Genomic DNA, 22,257 nt, shown 5'->3' with positions numbered 1-22,257 from the left:
TGTGGGATGTTAATGATGGGATTTTCGAGTTTCAAAGGGGCTGTGAGAAGGCTAGGAATTAATGACTTGATTGTTAGATTGTTATAGTGATTCCTCTTGTTGGATTTTAATTTGGATGCCAAGAAAATAGTGGAAAGAAAATAAATATTTACATAGTTTTTGGATTTAGATAATTTTTCTATTTTTGTTCAAAATACATTGTTAGTACTTTAAGTTTACCTATAATTGTTTTTCATACCTGAAATTTCAAATAAGTGTTATTGGTCTTTGAAGTTTTAAAAATCAGCATTATTAATCTTTCCGTTAGTTTCCTTACCTTTGTATCAAACGAAATAATGACAAGGCATTTTTTAAATTATGTGGCAACTTTTTTATTACAAAAAAAAACTTTACTCATAAACATTTGACCCATTTCTTCCCCAAATTTAACCCAAACACGTTTTCTATTCATTCAAAACATCCTAAATTTATCAACTTTGACATAGTATTGATCACATGGCCTCTCCAGTCTTAACCCTTGAGACGAGTCCCCCTCTCCATCTTCATTCATTTATTTTCCCTTTATTTCAATCCCACCTACCAAAATTTGATACTATCATACACCAATAAAATATCAACACTGCTCTCAAATTCACTTTGAATTTTAACCATTTTTTGACTTCCTCTTTACTTTACCAACCCCAAACCTAGTAATAAGAAATCTTGATCTTGTTCTTGTTTTTTTTTCTTTTTTCTTTTTTCTTTTAATCCATTAATATCGATCTAGGCTTTTTGTTGTTGTTGTTTATAGATAGGGACACATTCTATTTGGAGCTTGATAAACCTTTGATTTTGTGACCTAAAATAAAACCCAACTCCCAATTTAACTTTCCTAATCTTTTAACTCCTAATATGTTAATCTTCCCTTATATCTAAAAAAATTGCAACTCATTGGGTTTTTTATAAGGATTTGGGAATGTTTCAAATGAAGAGTAATTATTAGATATTCTTAGAGTATAATGATGTCTCTCACACTTATGATGCATCCCACTAATTAAATTCATGGTAAGATCCACCATGAATATGAAAGAAAGGAATGCCACATCATCGTGCTTTAGGAGCACATAATAATTTTCCTTGAATAAAAACCAAGTTTGGGATAGAATTAGGTTAGATGCTTGTGTGTAATTTTATCAAAAACCAAAAAGGATGAAACCTAATTAAAAAAAATGTCATGTCATTGTTCCGTTAGACATAGACAAGGAAACTAACAAAAATTAATAAAGAAACTAATAACGCTCATTTGAAACTTCAAATACCAAAATCGCTCAATAGGTAGTAAACCTTAGGGACTAACAATGCATCTTGGTCTTCATTTTTAAAGTTTTTGTTTGTAATTTAATTGAATTTACATGATTTGATTGGTCTACGTAACATGTTTAGGTGGTATTTAATAAACACTTGATTAACAATTATGAACAAAAGGCCCTTTCTCCAATCATCACGTAATTTTACGGGTATGGATAAAATTTTTGAACTTTAAGGCACAAATCAAAATGACCCTAATTTGGTGGTATAAATTTCAATTTAGTAAAAAAAAAAATTCTACTCTTATTAGAACTTAATTATTAGAAAAAAAATGATATTCAAAAGGGTTTATTATTTATTCTAAATAGTTTTATAACTAATTCTTATAATTGGATTTTGATAAAAACTTAAATTTTATTATAATCAACTATATTTTAAGTAAAATTTCTTTTATTTTAACCATTTATTTCAGTATTCAATTTTAAACATATTATTGAAATATTTTATTGAATTTTCAGGTAATTCTTGCTTAGCATAGCATTAAAACAGAAGCTCAACCAAGGATACAAATTAGATTTTATTATACTTCAATTTTGTACTAAATGTCATTCCAATTGAATTTCACATGTTCAAAATTTATGCCAAGTGTCCCTTCAATTTAAAACTACTCCTAATCGATTTAAATAGAGCACTAGGCTTTGTGGGGACTTCGTAACTCACGTATAAATTCAGTACTTCATCTAAATTGTAGATTTTTCTCTTTTGATTTTGTTTTTTTTTTTTTTATAACTTTAAAATGTCATAAAATGCAAATGAATCATTGTTGACATGACAATGGAGGACCCCCAACGTTACAAAATTGGCCCCGGCATCCTTCCTTAAACAAACCCTCAAGGTCAAGGAGAACCTTGAAAGTTCCTATGTGCCTCTACTACCTCTAAAGACTATCCATACATTGTTAAACCAACTATCTTTCTTAAGCTTAAGGTAAAATTGCAAAACAGTAAGAAAAAAAAAAAAAAAGATTCACTAGATCGTAAAAGTCTATTGGGTGGAGGAATCAGACTCGGGTTAAAAATCCCTTAATCAGGAAGATTCCTAGACCACCAACAGCTAATGTGAGCATAACTGTGATGGGTTCAACATCAGCTATAATGCTTCTCTTGTTTGTTGTTTTTACTTGGCGAGACCTCTCTCCTAAATTGTCACGGACAAGATTGTTAAGATTGTCCAACTGATGGATGATTTGACGTTGTCCCCGTGCAATACCTGATATCTGGTTTCAAAGCAGAGGCACAAACAAATTTAAAATATGAAAATGAATCACCAGCCAACAAGCAATCATTTTTTTTTTGGAAAGGGCAATCATGTTTGGAAAATGACTTTTGGAGACTAGATATGAAAATACCATAGAACTTTTTATAAAACACATGATCAAATCTTTGTTCAAAACATAGAGCATGCAATAAAGGAACATCTATAAACCTGACTGAGTAACAAACTTACCAAAAGAAATAGTTGATAACTTTCTAGTTATATACACTATATTCTAAACAACACAAATATTGTAAGGTGTCATCATAGCAAGCAGCGCAACATCTCAATTTCATCTCAACGTGTCTCTTATAGTTATTAACCTATAGAGCTATAAAAACAGAGGGAAAAAAATTGTAGGGGTATAAAGAGATTATTTTAATACCTCTTCCATCAAAGGAGATTCCTTAGCCAACTGGGAGGAAGATGATGAATTAGGCATTATGGATCCAGTCAATGAACCATTGCCTAAACTAGAGATGAAGTAAGAAGTGGGAGCAGAGCCATTGCAGGTGTCAGCTTGAGCAGACATGTTTTGTTGGCTGGGAGAATTTCTTTTGATGGTTAACTTCGAATTCATCTCTTCAATACGATTTGTAAATTCATCCATTCTATCATTCAGCGAGGTAATTTGTTCTAAAAGCTGATTAAAGACCCCCTAGCAAAAATGAGTAAATATATAAAGAAAAAAAGAAAGGCAGATTGACAAATATATATATTGATTCCTAGTATTGTAGGAAAAGCACAATATCAGAAGCACTAAGAATAATGCAAGTCTACCTGATTTGCTGGCATTGAAGGGGACTCCGAGTTTCTATCATCAAACCTTTGACCGTTGGCACTATATCCAGTAAGCTTTGCCAGATTTTTGTCCCTCTGGGTTGTATACGAATGTGACATACCACTGTTCAAAATCTCATTGTCACTCAAAGACAGAAAACTTTAACTGAAGATAAAGAAGAAGAAAAAAATGATAAAGACCAGATTTGAGAAATTGTCAGTGGTTGATTTAAAACCTAGAGTGGGAAAGAAATTCATTTCATAAAGCACGTGCACATAGTCTCACGTACAACTTGTTTTAAGGATTTGGGCCATTTGGTTTTGACGTAGAATCCTTTAGAAACAGACTTTCTTCTCTTGAACATGGTCCAAAATTGTCTTAGGTATCAGTCTATGACATAACTAGATCTTCACACCTCAAATGAGTTCCAATAAAAATATGAATCTATGGGAAACACTAATCTTGTATGGAAGACTAAGTGGTCTTAGTTTCTCAAGACAATAACAATACCAGATAACAGGAGAATATAATTTATCACATGGAAAGTCTAGAATCGGATTGGCATGAATATCTGTTTTTAGAACATAGAAGATAAATTACAAGTTGCCAAGATGGAAAAGAATCTGTATTGCTAGAGCAAGAGACTTTAATTCTAGAAACCACTTTGAGTTCTCACCAGGCTGGTTTCTACTTTTAAGGCTGTACTCCTAAATGAAAAAAGAGAAAAGGGACCATACATCCTTGGTGACACAGCACTGCATATGACTTCATAGAGATGAAGAAAAACCAAATTCCAAGCAAAGACATGGACATGCTCTTTGCAATTTCAAATCCACAGAATTATGGCTTATAACCTGCTAAAAGTTGAATTGAAATTCAAGTTACCAACTCAAACAATTGAAAAGCACTCGTAACACGTACAAATATATCCAATTCTCAAATTGGTAGATCTCAGACATTGATCAACCAGCTTAGGTTGTCTAGCACACTAGTCAGAATACACTGTCAACATCTATGTATTAAATCACAACAAGAATAACTAGAGAAAAGGACCAGGAAAGTGCACCTCTTAAGATGCTTATTTCTCATGGCAACTCTATCTGCAGAGGCTCTAGAAAGTGCTTCTTTGGGGCTTGAAACCAGATCCTCATCTAAGCTGAGCTTTGTCTTTAAATCTTCTGGCAGGGCCTGTGGCATGATTAGATCACAACTACCAACGCATGGAATTGAAAGGCATAATAAAGTTTTGGAATTTTCATACCATGACCTCATTTACAAGCTTTTCCAGTTGAATTTGTTCAATATAAGTACGAGGAACATATGAACCTTCCAATCCCAGCTGTTCAGCAACATATTTTACAACTAAGCGATCCTTTCCTTGCACCTTTTTAACAAAAAAACAAGAAATTTAGATTTGTGCAGAGCCCAATTAGAGGGCTTCAAAGAGAGCTCAGAAAATGAATGATTAAAGAGTTGCATTAAGCACCATAATCAGAAACTATAACATCTGAGTCTCTTAGATTTATACCTTAGCCTCAACCACTTATGCTGCATCACAATTGATGACAAAGTACAACAAATATTTTTACTGAAATGAAAGATTAGGCAATAACAACTCCATGAGCCAGTCCAGGCTAAGCCAGGCCAATACTTTTCCCCTTAGGGTTGGGCCTTGGCCAATAGTACCAGGTGCTAAGGTAAGGCCAGATGTTGGCCCACATTAAGAATGTTCTTGGTACAGGTCAAGACAAAACTGGCACAGCCCAGCTACAGATAGCCATATTAAAGAGAATTGAAGCATATGCCTAACCATAGGTTAGATAGAACTAAAAGTTTACAATATTCATAGAACCCTATCTGATTATTAAGTAAGAAATAGATGAAGGTGCAAAAATATAGAGGTACCTGAACATAATGACGATTTACTTGCTCTAGCCAATCAATTTTTACAGAGACCCTATCATCTGAGAATACATGGCTGCTTCTCTTAAGGATAGATGCTATTGTGTATCCCAAGGCCATTAGCCCACCAAGAAGACGAACACTGACCTCAAATGTAATTCTTGGTGAAATGACAAATGGATTATCAGTCACCCATTCCTGAAAAATAGAAGTACAAGCCATCGATTAGGTAATACCATACCACCAATAGAGTTTTGCCTTCCATTTATCAAAACAATTTTTAGCAAGTATGGGGAGCCACTGAAAGGTGGGATGCCAAGGATATGGGAAACTTATCCCATTATTTTATGGATTTATGTCTCGAGGTCAAATTGGCTTCCATAAATGGTGACATCATATTCTAACACAAAGCTTCTAGCCTTATCATGTATAAGAGAAAGTCACATTCCTTAGGACTTCCAAGCATCATATATTGACAGAGAACGTAATGTAGTAACAAGGAGGTCTATAAAAGTTAAAAAAACTACAAGAGAATGTAAAATAAGAATGTGGACTGGAATTTTTAATGAGAATCTATTCTGATGGCAAGAATTGACATAGCAAGACAAAACTTGTCTTGTTTATCTCTCAAATTCATCTTCTGCTCCTTACATGCATGTAGGTGAGCCTACTTACATTCATTTTGGGGATGTGCATGTATACATTTTGACCTAGGAAAAATTGGGGAATTTTTCTACGTGTGATTGTGGTATGGTAAGGTTTAAGAGAATTTGTGGATCTATGGTTTAGAGTTGTAGAAGAATGGATTAGGGTTTAAAATTGGCTAGGGTTTGATGAGTTTTTTATTGCTATTTGATAGAGAAAGTACATGAGGGTTAAGGGTTTCAATAGGTAAGAGAGAAGATTTCATTTGGTGTTGAAAAAAAGATAGGAAGAACTGAAATTGAGCAACAGAAACATGAAATCCTTTTATATGAAGCTATTTCTAGGACCATAACCTTACTAAACACACAAGTCAAAATACACAGCCATAAAAAACATTGTTATTTCTCAAAATATGCTGGGCGCTAAAATATTCAGGATGCACAATAATAGGAAAAATAATAACTGGTTTTTAAGAGAGAAACCTCAAACATGAGACTGTATTTTCCATCTTTATTCCGCATCCGTAAATATGATTGGCAAGATTCTGGATCTTCACCAGGTGGCAGAAGGTATATATCATAAGTCTGTTCCTTTGTTTCAGTATGATTTTCACTGAAAACAGTCTTCACTTTGTCCTCAGTCACCATCCTTGTTGACTACAATAAAAGGTAGCACTCAGTTATTGATGTAGACAAAGACGTAGTATTTGAGAATCAGTGATAAAAGCAACAAATAAGAAGTAAAATATGAATAACATAGATAATAACCTTTAATATATAAGTAGGACTCTGAAATCCAGTAAAAGGATTGAATTTGTTGATGATTTTAATATGTGCTGTTTGTAGATCTGGCTCGATAAAGGCCTTGTACATTGGATATACCTGTTTATAAAAGTATACTTGAGAACTTCCAAAAAGGTTTTAATTGTTAAATATAACGATTTATAGGAGGGGGGGGAGGGGGAGGAGCCCAAAACTAACCGTTTCAGATATTTGATGAATTATCTCTTCTGGTTCTTGCCCAGCACGTTGTATATCCCGTAAAACCCGTTTGACGAGGTCAAAGTGAACTCCACCAGTTACAGACACACGAAGGTCCAGTAGAGGTCGCAACCTTTCACTCAATGCATAGATGCCCTCAATGATCACAATGCGGGAGGTTGGGACTTCAAGTGTCCTGTCATAGATATATGCATTTAGATACCTACCAGGTGAATATGCAAGAGTTGTAGAAATTTAAGCAGAAAATATATATATTTTAAAAAAAGTTTTGGAAAACCATATACATTAGCAGAATCAGAGTTGAATATGGCTTTAGATTCCAAGATATACAGAGGATTTATTACCCAATCAGAGTTGAATTTCCTTATCTTTTTTGTTCTTGGGTGGGGAGGTGGTTCAGAATACAAAATATACATCTTTTCAATAATGAAAGACTTTGCAAAATTGGCATGGTCCCAATCCCCTACCTTAGAATATATGTATATGAAAGAACACAATACCCACTACTTTTTAAGTCCGATTACAGAAAAACTCAGGATGTCATTATGTTCATCATTCCGAATGAAAAAGATGAAAAACTCCATTCTTAGCTTCTAATACTTGCAAACAACAACAATAACAAGTTTTTGTCCCAAATTTTTGGGGTCGGCTATAGATCCTCAATAGATTATTTAGGGTCAGCCACATGTATTCTTTTCCTTTATTAAGTTCTATCTGAAGTCATATTCTTTGTTACCCCTTAATTGATAAGTCAATTTTTATTACTTCTAATGTTATTTTAGGGCTTCCTTTACCTTCTTAAATTCACTTAACTTAAAATCTTGGATCAACTCACATTTTATTACCAGTGCATTAATCACTCTCCCCTGAACAAAAAATGTTATATCCAATGCACAAAGCTCTCACTTTTGTCGGTTCTAAGAGAGGTCATGGTAGGTAGCCTTACCACAATTTTTATTTATTATTTTTTTTGTAGAGGCTAATTCCCAGACTTGAACGTGCGACCTGTTGCTTTTGGTGAAAGGCACTTACCATCACACCAAGGCTCAACCTCTAGGCTTAGAGTCCCTACCTCTAGGCTTAGAATACTTAAAACTCTTAAAATTCACATTAAAGTCTCCGTGTATTGTGCCATCAGCTATCATGAAACAATATAATTTAAAACAGCTTACTCAAAGAATGAGAAGACCCGTACATATTACCAAAGCTTAGAAGTATTAGATGCATGAGCAAGTACCTGTATCCCGTGCGGGAGCTAGACTTGAAATCATAAATTGGAACCTGGACCTGCTTTCCTGCCTTTAAATCATGGACATTCTGGAGCAAGGTGTCATAGTCTGTCAAGCGTGGATCTGATTCATAAAGACATTAGAACCAACAGAGTTATGCTGTGTCTTATTTCCCAACTTGAAACTGTTAGCTTACTCTGGTTAGATATTTACAATCATAAGTGATTTCCAAAACACACTATTTGATCGAATTTGGTAATATTGTCATGTCAGCTTTACAAAAAATACACGTGCATGCTCACTTCTTGCCAGTATGCAAAAGTACTACTTAACTTTAAATAAAATTTCCTTGAAACCAAACAAAATTTGGAAACAAGATGTTTATATACCATGTGGAATACTTTACAGATATATTCATTCACTAAAAACCAACAATCAAGGCAGAAAACTAGGCTAGTTAAAGACAGCACCAAGGGCCAAGACTACAGAACTTACAACCTAAGAATCCTAACCATGAAACAATCATTAAATCAGGCTCCACATATGGACTGAAGATGACCCAATCTTACAACGAGGTTTTTGCCTGACCATATTAGAAAAGAATTGGAAAACAGATGCAGTGATGGAGCTTTTGTTCAGCATCCTATTATGTGAAAAAGATAGAAAGAATATTTGAAAGAAGTTGCGATTTTCATGTTTTTCCTAAAAAGGTTGTACCAAGTGCACAAACCTCCCACTTTCTACGGGGTTTGGGAGAGGTGACAAAGAATCAGTATCCAGCCTGAAGTGATACTGTAGGCTTGAAAAATTAATGAAAATAACACAGATCCTTGAAAAGTAGATAGTAGATGTTGTAAAGATTGTAAGGTGATACTAGGAGAGAGTGTAACCACTCAACATAGAGTGGTGGTACTAGATATTTTATTAGAAGATGGAAAAGAAGAGATATTAGAAAAAGAGACAAAGAAACCCAAGGATTACGAGGTGTGGTTTTAAGGGAGAGACAAGATGTGTTTAAAGATAAAATGATCATAGAAGGAAAGTGGAATTTAGACAAAGATGTAGATAAGATGTGGAATGAAATGGCTACTTGTATTAAAAGAGTGGCTAAAAGACATACTTGGAGAATCTAAAGGATGTGGGAAACCAACTAAGGGGACTTGGTGGTGGAATACAGAGCTTCAAGCAACAATTAAATTAAAGAGAGAGGCTAAGAGAGAGGCTAAATGTAGGCTAAATGTTGGGCTCATGATAAATTATATAACAAGTTGGGGATGAAAGAGGGAGAGAAGCATATTTGTAAACTTCCTAAGACAAGGGAAATGAAAAGAAGAGACTTGAATGGAGCCTGGTGCATTAAAGATCAAAGAGTAACAGTAAAAGAAGATCACATTAAAGAGAGACGAAAAAGCTATTTTGATAAACTTTTTAATGGAAACCACATGAAAAATTGGAGTGATTTGGGTGACCCAATGGAGGATAAAAACTGCAGATTTGTTCGAAGAATTAGGATGACCGAGGTAAAGGATGCATTAAGAAGGATGAAAATCGGAAAAGTGGGACCAGATGAAATCCCCAGTGAATTTTGGAAGTGCTTGTGTGATGGTTGACAAACCAATTCAATAAGATCTTAAGTATTCACAAAATGCCTAGTGAGTGGAGGAGAAGTACTCAAATTCCTATTTACAAGAACAAGAGGGTATTAAAAAATGTACAAATTATTGTAAAATAAACTTATGAGTCAAATTATAAAACTTTGGAAAGAGTAATTGAAAATAGGTTAAGACATGAAACAACAATATTAGAGAATCAATTTGGTTTTATGCTAGGACATTCTACCATTAAAGCTATTTTCTTACTAAGACATCTAATGGAAAAATATAGAGAGGCTTTTAGATCTTCATATGGATTTTAATGATCTAGAGAAAGCATATAATAGGGTCCCTAGAGAGGTCAACTGTTTGGTTTTTGAAAAGAAAGGAGTTCCACTAACGTATATTAAGTTGATAAAAGATATGTATGCTGAACTTGTAACTAGTGTGAAAACAAGTGAAGGAATTACAAGTAAGTTTCTTATCAAAGTAGGTTTGCATTAAGAGTTAGCATTAAGTCCATATCTCTTTGCACTAGTGATAAATGAGCTCACTAAATTGATTCAAGAGGAAGTCCGTTGGTGTATGGTTTTTGCAAATGATATAGTTTAGTGAATGAAACTAGAAGTAGAGTTAGTGCCAAATTAGAAATTTAGTGGGACACGCTAGAATCTAAAGGCTTTTGATTAAGTAAGACTAAAACAAAATACATGGAATGTAAGTTTAGTAAAAGTAGAAATACAATTGAAGGGGTGGTACGACTCGATGGCCAAGAGATAATAAATAGCAAGAGCTTTCGATATCTATTAAGTTAAAGATGAAGAGATTGAAAAGGATGTGAATCATAGGATAAGAATAAGGTGGATGAAGTGGAGAAGCGCATTAGGATGGTGTGATTGAAAAATACCTATTAAGTTAAAGGGAAAATTTTATAAGACTGTCATGTGACCAACTATGCTCTATAATACCAAATGTTGGACTATTAAGAAGTAAAATATTCATAAAATGATTATAACTGAAATAAGAATGTTCAAATGGATATGTGGAAATACATGGAAAGATAGAATTCAAAATGAGAAAATCAGCTTAAAGATAGGAGTAGCTCCTATTGATAAAAAGATGAGAGAAAGTCGTTTGAAATGGTTTGATCATGTTTAGAGGAGACCAATTAATGCACCGGTAAGAAAGAGTAAATTAATCCAAGTTTAGGGAATTAAAAAATGAAGACCCAAAATAATATTAGTAGAAGTAATTAAAAATGACTTCTCAATTAAGGGAGTAATAGAGAATATGACTTCATATAGAATAGAATGAAGGAAGAGAATGCATGTGGCCAACCCCAAGTAATTTGTTGAGGATCCATAGCCAACCCAAAATATTAGGATTAAGGCATGTTGTTGTTGTACAAATGTTCCAACTTCCAAGTATCAATGCTTAAGCACGAATAAAACATAGACCAACTGATGTGGTAAGCGCAAAGAAATATTTAGTTTTATTTAATTTGGACGTCAATTATATTTTTATTGGTCAATTAGATTTAGTTATTATTTAGATTATTAGTATTTTTTTAATGTCCTAGACTCAAGGTTATTTTTGTAATTCAATAATTGAGATTTCTCAAGTTATTTAGATTTAGGTTTCTAAGACAATTAGAACTAGGATTTTCCTATGTCGGTTAGAATTAGAGTTTAGTAGTATATATAAGGAGCATAATGTATTCTTGTGAAGACCGAATTATTTTGATGATGAATAAAACTTCTTTTCAAACTCCCCAATGGTCTAGTGCTGACTTTGGGCCAATCCTAAGGTCCCATTTGGTTGGGGTGATTTTAGGAGGAATGGAAAATAGGGAGAGGAAAATAGGAAAAAAAAAATGGAGGAGAGGGTTATTTGGTTGGGAGGGAAGAAGTGAGGAATTTTGGTGGGCCCAGGTGTTTTCTCCCCAAGCCCACCAAAATCCTCTCTCTCCAATCTGGAGAGGTTTTGAGGATGGATCTTGAGAAAACACCCCTCCCACCCACCGTGTGTTAACTTGCTGTTTTCTTTTTCTTTTTCTTTTTGACATCTTTTACCTCCAATACAAGAAAAATATATATAATATAATGGAAAAATATTTATTTTATTTTATGATTACAAAAAAAAAATTATTTTTTGAATTATATAATAGGGGTATGAGAGTAAATTTATACAACCAAACAAATTAGTTTTCCAACTATCTACTTTTCCATCCTTCCAACCAAACATCATGAGAGAGAACTAAAATATTTTCTATTGTCTCACTTTTCCATCACCCACCAAATGGACCCTAAGTGTTAACTATTAAAGGTTTTCACTAACTTGGTGTTGACTCCAAGTAGGCCTAGGCATTGACACCAAGCAGGCCTAGGTACTTGACTCCTAAGTTTTTTATCCTTAATTTTTGTTATTTAATTTTATTGTTGCATCAGTTTGGTTTGTCCTGCATCAAATTTGGTAGAGCAGGACAAACCAACTCATCAATTCATTTTGCAGAAGACAGTCTTCAATCCAAAATGATCACCCTCTACACAATTCTTGTAGTGAAGTAAACCTTTGAAGGGGTACCTTGTAAGAGTTAAAGTAGTACAAGGGATCCAAATCGGATAAGAGGTTTAGTACAAGGGATACAAATCGCATATGAACTATGAACACGAAGTATGTGTATGGGTTGGCTGAACAGAGACAATGAAATGACACAAACAAGCAACTGTAAAGATGAACCAGAGAACAGAAACATATGTAGGATGCTGCTATTGGGGTCAAGGAAAATATCAGTGCCCTGTGGCCAATGGCTAATGAAGCTGAGGAGCTTTCCAAAGGGACAATGGTGACCAGATTAATTAACATCACCTGATAGTGAAAAAATTCATGGATGTTTTCTCCGTCCAATATGTGAATATATAAAAATTTGTTTGAACAGCAACCATTTCATTAGAATTCAAAAATACATGCGTGCACACATACACTCACAAATTCATAGATGATGTGTGTGAAAGTGTGTTGGTAATACGGAAAGAATTTATGGATGAAACAGAACCACAGAAGAAAATGAGCAATCCATCAAGCCAACAATATTCAAGCTCTGAGACTTAAAACTGTAAACTAAATCAAAATGCATATGTCAATGCTCTGCATCAGTCTGACCTGAGACTTAAGTCACTCAATTGATTAGTTTCCTCACAAGTTTCACCAATGAGCTCTAGCTCAACTGGCACTTCGTCCACCCTTTATAATGGAATGGAGGGTAAGGCCATGGGTTCAAAACCTGCGGGTGTGTGTGTAACTTACCAATAAAAAAAAAGTTTCCTCACAATTTTGGATATTGACATTCATATATGACTACCAAGACACAATTACATAGTTTTCAGTGAGATTTTTTTTTTCAAGATCTTCTCCTGTAAAGGCTTATGCAAGAACATCTCAGATATTACAGTTACTTCCAGAGAATAGTCAACCAATAAAATTATTGAAAAAGCTCTGTCAAAGAAGACAATGAGTAAGAATGAGGGTTTACCGTCAAAGTTGCCATCAACAATCCGGCTAGCATCATTATAATTATCCATTGAAATAACAGCAACACTGGGCATAAAACTGACTATCTTTTCTGTAAACACTGTCTTTCCAGCGCCAGAAGGACCTGCCACGCCTACCAGTATTATTCCGTCATTCTTTTGGGCTAATAATTGGCATGCACGGATCACTACAAAGAAACCCTTCTCAAATGACAAGGGATCTTGGATTGAAGCAATCTCATAGCGATCACAGTCCTTTCTCTTAACCAATCGAACTTGATCTTTTAAGAGAACACCCCGTTTCTGATGTGAATCAGCACTAGAAGTATCTTGATCCATTGAACATATGCCGGCTCCCTCTGATTACAAAAAAAACAGATTAAGCATCAACATGAACAAATTTGAAAACATATAAGGTGAAAACTGAAAACCAAAAATTTTAAGTCACTGTGAAAAGCTAAAAGGTAACAATTTGCAATTATAAACCATATACAGTATTAATCTGCGTGAATAACAGAAGCAATATTCCAAGGATTCTTGACTAAGAAATGGAGAGCTTTTATTGAACAAGTATTACAATATCCAATGAAGAAAAGAAAATTTTCGGAGATTTCTCTCAGAAATATGTAGCATTGGTCTGTACTAGTCGGTTTGAGAAATCAAAACGATTTTGATTACATTTAAAGTAGGTAAATTAAACAGAATAGAGACAAGTCATCAAAGTTTGAGATGAACTCCACCAAAGCGCAGGAAAATTTGTCAATTTTTTCAATAGTATAAGCAAAAAGAAAAGAAAAAAAAAAAAGAAAGTCTCATACTGTGCACTATCATTTATACAACAGAATGATTAAATTTCAAGAAAATGGAAACAATACTGCAGTAATTTTTGTGAAAAAAAAAAAATCAAGCCACAGAACCAAATTAAATCCATCCTTCTATAGTGTTAATCTAGAGCAGTTCTTGCTTTGGTTGAGTAAACTCAGAAAGACATGTAAGTTCCTTACACCTAAAAAACTATGGTTCCAGAAAAATAAGTGTTAATCACACTTTATTCGCCTATAGTTTTAATTTGAGCATTACATCAAACACAAAGTACTTCTAATATATTTTTAAGACCCAAATCATCAAAATTTGTATATGTATATCACGTGTCTCAAAAAGAAACCCAGTAACAACCTTGTTACAATCTGAATACTCATGAACTGGAAGCAAAAACAATTATACCACAAGTGAACATAGTGCTCATTTTAAACAAGTTGGCAACTCAATCTCAAACTAAACCAAAGGTGGGTAAATTGTAATTTTCCCTAAAAATAAAGTTAGTTTTTTCCCCATGGGAGAAATTAAACTAAGTTAGGTGATGATGTCTAGGTAAACCATGTTTACATAATAATGGGCTTGATGCATGAATCCCATCAGATATTGGTGGCAAAAGAAAAAGATGCTCATTCTTCAGATAAAGTATGAATGAAATCTACCAGCTGATGCCATGGCACCAATAAAAGTCCTTTTCTAAGCTAGCAATGCTTCTGTGCTCATCTAATCGAGGGTGTAATACACACAACTATTTCTCCCATAATGACCAACAGCAGTTTTTATTCTAACAATTAAACTTGAGATTTCATGCTTCTCTTTCATATCACGCAACACAGCAAAACTTACCAGTTAGTCTCCAAGCAAAACTTTAAGATTGGAGCTAATAGTACAGGTAAAAATTAAAGCATTCAAAAACCTTATTTGAAAAATTGAGGTTTGGCAACAAAGTTTATGGTTTTTTTTTTTTTGGGGTGAAATAATCAAGGAAATTCATAGTCATCAGACCCCTGATCATCACGAAAATTAATAATAATGTCATAAACATAATAAATTTAATGTATAACACTGATACATTTTGAGGTAATTCCAATATTATATCCAAGAAGTTGCTGTAGAACAGTAACCTTCAATAAACAATACAAACTATATATGTTCCATAACTTTGTCAGGACATGCTTTTGAGCATTACATCAAACACAAAGTACCAAACTAAGATTAAAAGATCCAAAGAAACACATTTCTCACTCATCTTAAAACAATAATACAAACAAAAAAGAAAAAAAATTTGATCCAAACACCATTATAGAAAGAAAAAAAAACATAAAATAAGGATCACCCAGAAAAAGAATATCACAAAATTAACGTTACCCAAAAAACACAAAACACAGAACAACCCTTTTAGTACCCTGTTTGGATCTAACTCTTAGTAACCGACTCAAACAACACACACAACATCAAAATGAGAATAAAAATATGAGAATTGCACATAGATAATAATTGCAAAACAAACAAAACCCAGAAAAGATAAAAGATAAAAGATAAAAAAAGACAAACCAATGTGTGATATTGGCGATTTTGGAATCACAGAGCGAGATGTTTGTTTTGAGTGACAATGAGTAACGGTGAGTTTATGAGCAAAAGAATAAAAACCCAAGTAGAAGAAGAACAACAACAAGGTCGGTGGTTTCTTCAATATAATATTATTATTGGTTTCCCGCTATACAAAGGAATGTGATTTTCCGTGATTTTTTGGGAAGTGGGATTCTACACACAATCTCTGTGTGTGTAAACACTCTCAAGAGAGAAAAAGAGATTGAGAGAAAGAGAGAGAGAGAGAGAGAGAGTCACCGAGAAAGAGAAAAGACCTCTATTTTTTTATTGTTCTTTTTCTCTTTTCTTATATATTAGTATTATTTATATATAGACTTCTAGAGTCAGTCACAGCTCGCATTCGCAGAAAGAGTGCTGTGTTGAATAAGGAAACAAAAAGATCTAGTACCACACTCCTGTTACAATATTTTGATGCCGTAACGGTAAGTGGTCCAAGGAAAAATAATTATTATGTAAAAATAAGGAATAACTTATTATAATCTGCCGTATAAGATAATTGTGAAAATATTATTATAATTATTGTGGTTTTATAATGGCTCGAAAAATGAAATTCTGTCATAATTAAAATATTGTTTCTTTTTTTTTTCTTTTTTCTTTTTTTTTTGGGTAATTTGCTTTCACTTTTCAGCTCTAGGGCGGTTGAAGAATTAGCCGTGTCACAGCATTTGTGTACCCTAAAAGATTAATATTTTTCTTTTCTTTTAATAGATAATATAGAATTTGGATTTGGACAAAGTTTTCCTCCAATATTTATTTGGAAAAAAAAATCTTCTAACCCACCACTTGGTGTTTCAAATGACCATCTACTTGTTCATCAAAAAAATGACCATCTACTTGCTAATCAAAAAGAATGACCATCTACTTGTATTTTCAAACACTTAGAGATAGTTTGGAATGAGTTGAAATTTTCAGTTTATTTGTAATTTTAGTTTATTTTTATTACTATTCATGGGTCTCACTATACTTTTTGATACTATTTATGGATCTCATTGTACTATTCAGCTTATTTTTCAACTTTTTTTTTCTACACTTTTGGTAAAAAAATTCCAACTTCAACTAAATAAGTTGTTCTCAAACAGACCCTTAATTTATTTAATGAGTTATGTGATTTAAATTAATACACATAGATAACTTTATGAATCATCACACAATTTCTTAAAGATTCTCCAAACAAGCTTGAAGAAAATCTTTGTCCTTTAAATTTATATTTATAAAGCGGTCCTACAATGTGATCAAGTTTATTGCTTTTTTTTTAGAGAGTTTCGACTTATGTCGCCAGCTCCTGATGAAAGCTCTTTGTCATCAGACCAAGATACCAATCAGTTTTTGGTGTAGGCAGGGATTGAATCACAAATCTCTTATTCAACCTTCAGAGACTTTACCAGTTGAGCTAACTAGAACCCACTAGTTTATTGCATATTTTTGCAGCCATGATGTTGCTGTTTCCTTAATTCCCTTACATGCATTGGACAGGAACTAACAAGTTACCATGGTTGACTTTGGCTGATCAATGCACATCTTGTTAAATTGGTTGGGCTATGTATGTTGAGTGTGGGAATGGAAAAATTCCAAAAAAAAACAACCAAATATACAAAACCATCGAAATCAAACAACTAAATACATGCCTAAATAGAATTTAAAATAAATAAATAATCCCCAACTTCTTAATTTTTTAGTTGAATTAAGAGATGGAGAGATTGACTATTTGAGAGAGAGAGAGAGAGAGAGAGAGAGAGAGAACATTACCTAAAATAGAACAATGGTGGCAAATGTGAAAGTGTCAATGACTAAGAGCTAAAACTCAAATAGAAAAATTGAGGAGATAGAGGATGGCTACATGCCTCATGCATGGTGAAATGATTTAACTGGAACCCACTAGTTTATTGCATATTTTTGCAGCCATGATGTTGCTGTTTCCTTAATTCCCTTACCTGCATTGGACGAAAACTAACAAGTTACTGTAAGTGCACAATTGCACCTGGCCCCAAGAACAGTTACGGGCTCAGGCCCAATGAGCCTTAAACAATATGATTTGTAGAGCGTGGGCTTGAAACCCAGGTTAGAAGTGTTTGAGGATTAAATGACAAGCCAAAGATGGTAAACACTTGAAAACAACAATGAATACTGTAAATCAACCTGCTCGGACGTAAGCCGAGAACTGTTCTTATATTATTTCTCTCTCTTTTTTCTCTTTCTTTTAGGTTACAAAGAAAGGGATCCCCATTTCTGTTCTAAGTTGCTCCTTAAATACTCCTCTTTTTGATACTTTGTACACGTGTTGCCCCAACTCTCCCTTAGCCTAGATATTTCTTTTCTCAGTGCCTTTGAATAGTAACCAGAAGTTTCCCTTCCACTGTTCAGGTGTCACTTCCCCATTAATGCGGCCAGGGTGGTAGGTGCAGGGTCTTTAATGTGGAGGTGACAGCCTTTATCCTTGGTGTTTCTCTAACATCGGTGCTTCTAGGACATTCAAGGGTTTACCCCTTTTATCCATTGGTTTTGACCATGTCATTGCCTAACGTTTATCATGAAGTCCCGGGTTCTCCGGTGTCCGTCCGAAGAGAAATTCACCCTCGGCTGGATCCTCGGCGTATGGGCCGACCCGTAGTACTAACAAGTTCTAAACTCAAGAGCAGGTCGGCCTTCCTTAGCACGGCCCAAAGGCCCATATCTCCATCAGGGTCTTTTTACTCCCCACAATAGCCCCTCAAAACACTAATTTTCAACGTCCGAGGAGAAAAATAGGGTTTTGATCTGACGAGAACCTACTCTACACACTTTGTGAGTGATTACACGTGCAGAAATCGTTTCGCGTCCCAGAGGATGCCACCTGGCGGTTTTATTTTCAAAAACGCGCGCATTTATGACTGTAAGCCACACTTTGTCTTCCACGTTCAACGGCGAGATGGGTATCCAACGGTCCTCGTTACTCCACGAAAATTTGGGCGGGATAAACATAATTTCGAGGCCGCTTTTCCGCACATCGTGACGCTTCGGGAACCTGCGCCTTCATTTAATTTCCCAGGGGCTAATCCCATCAAAACATCAGCAATCATACTTTACCTGCAGAAAACCGTGGAAATTTGCACACCTTTATCTTTGTAAGTTCTTGCTCTCTCTCTCTTTAACCTTTTCTCCTCGGATATAGTCCTCGGCTGTCCTTGTAGACATTCTCCCCTTTAGAGTTTAGCCTTTCGTCCTTTTCTAATGGGTAGGTTTAAGTGTCTAGTTGATACCGCCGCTGGAATGGAAGGCTTCAGAGCCAAGTATCACATTCCCGGCGATGTAGGTTTGAAATATTGCCCGGCAGAAGCCGTGGCTGGTTCTAGAAAGGAGGGAGAGGTTATCATCCCAATAATAGCCTTTATAGAGGGTGGGATGACCCTCCCAATGAGGCCTGTAACTAGGGAGTATCTTCGCAACCACCGGTTGTGTCCCGATCAATGCCTCCCAAACGTTTTTAGAGTTTTGGGTAGTGTCGATGCTCTAAACGAGCAGATGGGTTTAAACCTTACCTGGCACGATGTTGTCTTTCTGTACGAGTCCCATAAACTTTCCAAAGTAGGTTATTACATTAAGTCTCGCTCCAGCGTCATTAGGCTAATCTCCTGTCTGCCCAAATCCAACAAAGGCATGAAGGATGACTACCTGATCGTCTCTAGGAACTGGCACGACGGCCTCCACTGCCCAGTTGAGTGGGGAGATCCAGGTGCGACACCTTAGGATTAGCCTTCCCCCCCCGCATAAACTCCTCTAATACTCACAGAAAATACGCATTCACATGCATTCATGTTTATTTAGGTTTATCATGTATTGTATGAATCTGACCATATTCGTTTGATTTGGTGTCTTCCCTTGCAGATAAGCGACACGTGCGCCCACGCTTAAGCCACTGCAACGTTGCAGATCTTAACCGAGTACTGCGCTCCGAGGTGTTTGTCAGCGAGGACCTACAACTCAGAGCGGCTCATCTGATCTTAGGATACACTCCCATCTCCTCGGACTTCCAGGAGATAGAAAACGCCATAGTAGCCGGTGACCGAAGGCGAAGGAAGATAAACGTAGCCCGGCCCCACTTTTTGGACGACCACGATCTCCCTGACGCCCCTGACACCGTTTTATACGGACAGCCCATTGCGGCCACCCCCCTCGCTGTGCATTCTCAGGCGACTGTTGTTCCAGAAGAGCAGGTGTCTTCCTCGCATACACTAGACGAAGAGATAGATCAATTCCAACTTGAAGATACCGGAAGACCTCAAGGGACTCAGTTCGTCGTACTTTCTGACGAGGAGGAAGAAGCCACCGAGGCCTCTGGAATTGCAGGGTTCTTAGTTGCCCGACCAGAAGACGGATCCGAGGAAGAGATGGATAGGATGCAGGATCTCCTAACCAAGAGAGGTGCAAAGATCGCCGGGAAGAAGACGGGGGCGTCCCAAGTTCCCCCATCTTTGCCACCTCCCCCTCCTCCAGCTGAGCCCAAACTTCCAGCCGAGGATCCCAAGAAGAAGAGAAAGGGGGATATTGAGGGGACGATCAGCAAGGACCCCAAAAAACCACGACAACAACCCCCAACGGTTCAGCAGCAGAAGCTGGATAAAGGCAAGGGTAGGGCCCGCTCAGTTGGAAGTGGGGAGATCAGGGATGAGGCCGAAGTGCGCCGAGCACCGGTCACCTGGTCCCCTGACTTAAGATTGGATGGTGCTCCCATCTCCTGCCAATCCAGTATAAGGGCGGTTCAACAAGGCCATGCCCACCACTTGGCCGAAGTGTTGGAGCGCCCTCTTCTGCTGCCCAAGGATATGGAGACCTTGGAAAAAATGAGCCAGCCACAACTATTCCTTTCTTTAAAAAGGGACCTAGCGCTGGTAAGTTTCCCCCTTTTTAGGAATATTCCACTTCTAACAATATTCATAAGTTTTTTACTATTCCTAATTCCATCATATTTTGTTACAGGCCATTCAGGAGGTCTTCGTAGCCGAGAAGTTCATAGAAGACACTCGGAAGAAGGCCAGAACTGAGCTGGAGATCAGGATGGAGACTGAGAAGTCCTTGGGCACAGCCCTCGCTGAGAACGAGAAGCTTGTCGCGGAGGTGGTTGATCTGAAGAGAGAAAAGAATGGGGTGGAGTCTAATCTGAAGACCATGAAGACCCAGATAGAAGGGCAGCGCAAACTCCTTCGCGAAAAAGATGATGAGCTCTCCCGAGCACAAAGGGAACGCTCGGATTTGGAAAAGGAGCTTGCGCTAATGAAAGAAGAAGCCAGCTCATTCCAACGCTCTCTACAGACTGCCAAGCAGACGAGCTACGAGGAAGGGGTAGCAACCACCGAGGAGCAGCTGACAGAGGCCTTCGCGGCTTTGTGCCGGGAATACTGTCAGAAAGTCTGGGGGGAAGCCCTAAATGTAGCTGGAGTTCCGCTATCCTCGGATCTGAGGAAGTCCGAGAACGTTTGGCTTCCCCTGGAGATACAGGAGATTGAAGAGGCTCCTGCTGCTACTCCTACCCCTGAGTCAACTCTCCCTGCTCTGCCTCCGATGGTCCCACAGCTGATTCCAGATCCTACAGAACCTTCAGGTTCCAACAAAGAGAAGGAAGGAGGAGGGGATGCAGAGAAGGATTTGAGCCAGACAGTGGAACCCAACGTCCTTCCAACGAAGACAGTAGACAAAGGAAAGCAAGTCCTGACTTCCTTTGAGCTGGAGTTGAAAGAGACAGAGGGAACCAGCACTTCTCAGCAAGATCCTCCTCCAAAAGCTTAGGACCTAGCTTAGGGCTTTTCTTTCTCAATGTTCAGCCTTTATATGTAATACATGTCCAAATGATTAATGAAGAACAACTTTATTTGATTTTCAATCGTGTTGCATCTGTTTTTACTTTATTCTTTTTATAATTATCGCAAAAATTTCCCATTAATACATAGCAAAAGTTTCTCAGAGTAAACAAATCTAACTCCAAGGATTGCACAACCACAACTTCCACATAATCATGCGCATGTTATTAAAGACTTAACAGAAGGTGACATGTTTGAGATATTTAAACAATGCCTTGATTAAAAAGAAGAAAAGACCTCATATAACGATCAAACCCTTGTAATGTATAGCACCGTTTCTAGTAGGATGTAAGGTCAGAGAACCATTCCTTACACAAATTTGCTTAACACTTAAAGATATAAAACTTAAGATCCGAATTATTGACCAGTAAGGCATTAATTTCCAGGCGCAATAAGAAATTAAATTTAATCAAGTTTGTGGTCCGAGGACAAGACTTAAACAATTTCCCATTGGTTCTTAAGATCAACAAGTTTAAATGTCAATTTGTACAAAGTAGGAGGTCCGAAGACCCGGCATAACTAAGGTTCTGTTTAACAAAGAACAAGACATCAATTTTCACAAGGTTTGTGGTCCGAGGACTGCATTTAACCAAGTTTCTGTTTGATTCTTAAGAACAGTAACTTCAAATGTTAATTTCCCCAAAGTAGGAGGTCCGAAGACCCGGCATAACTAAGGTTCTGTTTAACAAATGACAAGACATCAATTTCCACGAGGTTT

At 36.2% G+C, this 22,257-nt stretch overlaps 2 protein-coding genes across 4 annotated transcripts; one reads left to right on the top strand and one right to left on the bottom strand.

Moving 5' to 3' along the window:
• Nucleotides 1–2,028: 2,028 nt before the first annotated feature.
• LOC142626694 (inorganic pyrophosphatase TTM2) lies at nt 2,029–15,989 on the bottom strand. 3 transcript variants are annotated; one of them, XM_075800402.1, is made up of 12 exons: nt 15,652–15,989; nt 13,284–13,640; nt 8,168–8,282; nt 6,910–7,105; nt 6,697–6,810; nt 6,412–6,585; nt 5,288–5,482; nt 4,644–4,766; nt 4,449–4,570; nt 3,382–3,505; nt 2,987–3,244; nt 2,029–2,563 (listed from the first exon to the last, which is right to left on the bottom strand). In XM_075800402.1, exons 2-12 carry the CDS (start codon nt 13,618–13,620, stop codon nt 2,348–2,350), a joined length of 1,974 nt encoding a protein of 657 aa, XP_075656517.1. In that variant the 5' UTR covers nt 13,621–13,640; nt 15,652–15,989; the 3' UTR covers nt 2,029–2,347. The 3 variants fall into 3 exon arrangements, 2 of the variants coding, with proteins under 2 accessions (XP_075656517.1, XP_075656516.1); XM_075800401.1 differs by having other exon boundaries at nt 2,987–3,259; nt 15,652–15,788; XR_012842596.1 differs by lacking the exons at nt 2,029–2,563; nt 2,987–3,244 and adding an exon at nt 4,120–4,236 and having other exon boundaries at nt 15,652–15,788.
• A 2,328-nt stretch (nt 15,990–18,317) lies between these two features.
• On the top strand, nt 18,318–21,538 carry LOC142629583 (uncharacterized). Its single transcript, XM_075803590.1, has 3 exons — nt 18,318–18,809; nt 19,570–20,573; nt 20,662–21,538. The coding sequence occupies exons 2-3, from the start codon at nt 20,073–20,075 to the stop codon at nt 21,466–21,468; spliced, it is 1,308 nt and encodes a 435-aa protein (XP_075659705.1). The 5' UTR covers nt 18,318–18,809; nt 19,570–20,072; the 3' UTR covers nt 21,469–21,538.
• Nucleotides 21,539–22,257: the final 719 nt, after the last annotated feature.

The sequence above is a fragment of the Castanea sativa genome, chromosome 3 (genome assembly GCF_040712315.1).
Source record: "Castanea sativa cultivar Marrone di Chiusa Pesio chromosome 3, ASM4071231v1".
In the NCBI taxonomy this organism is placed as follows: Eukaryota; Viridiplantae; Streptophyta; class Magnoliopsida; order Fagales; family Fagaceae; genus Castanea; species Castanea sativa.
The sequence above is the reverse complement of the archived record's forward strand: the minus strand, read 5'-3'. Positions and strand labels throughout refer to the sequence as shown.

Bases quoted from the DNA above. Each gene is read 5' to 3' on its own strand.
- LOC142626694 (XM_075800401.1), bottom strand. From the start codon at position 13,620: ATGGATCAAGATACTTCTAGTGCTGATTCACATCAGAAACGGGGTGTT. The intron at 5,483-6,411 runs GTTTCTCTCTTA...TCTATTTTTCAG, and splicing joins AATACAGTCTCATGTTTGAG to GAATGGGTGACTGATAATCC. The intron at 3,506-4,448 runs GTGCACTTTCCT...GATTTTGAACAG, and splicing joins AGAAATAAGCATCTTAAGAG to TGGTATGTCACATTCGTATA.
- LOC142629583 (XM_075803590.1), top strand. From the start codon at position 20,073: ATGGATAGGATGCAGGATCTCCTAACCAAGAGAGGTGCAAAGATCGCC. The intron at 20,574-20,661 runs GTAAGTTTCCCC...ATTTTGTTACAG, and splicing joins TAAAAAGGGACCTAGCGCTG to GCCATTCAGGAGGTCTTCGT.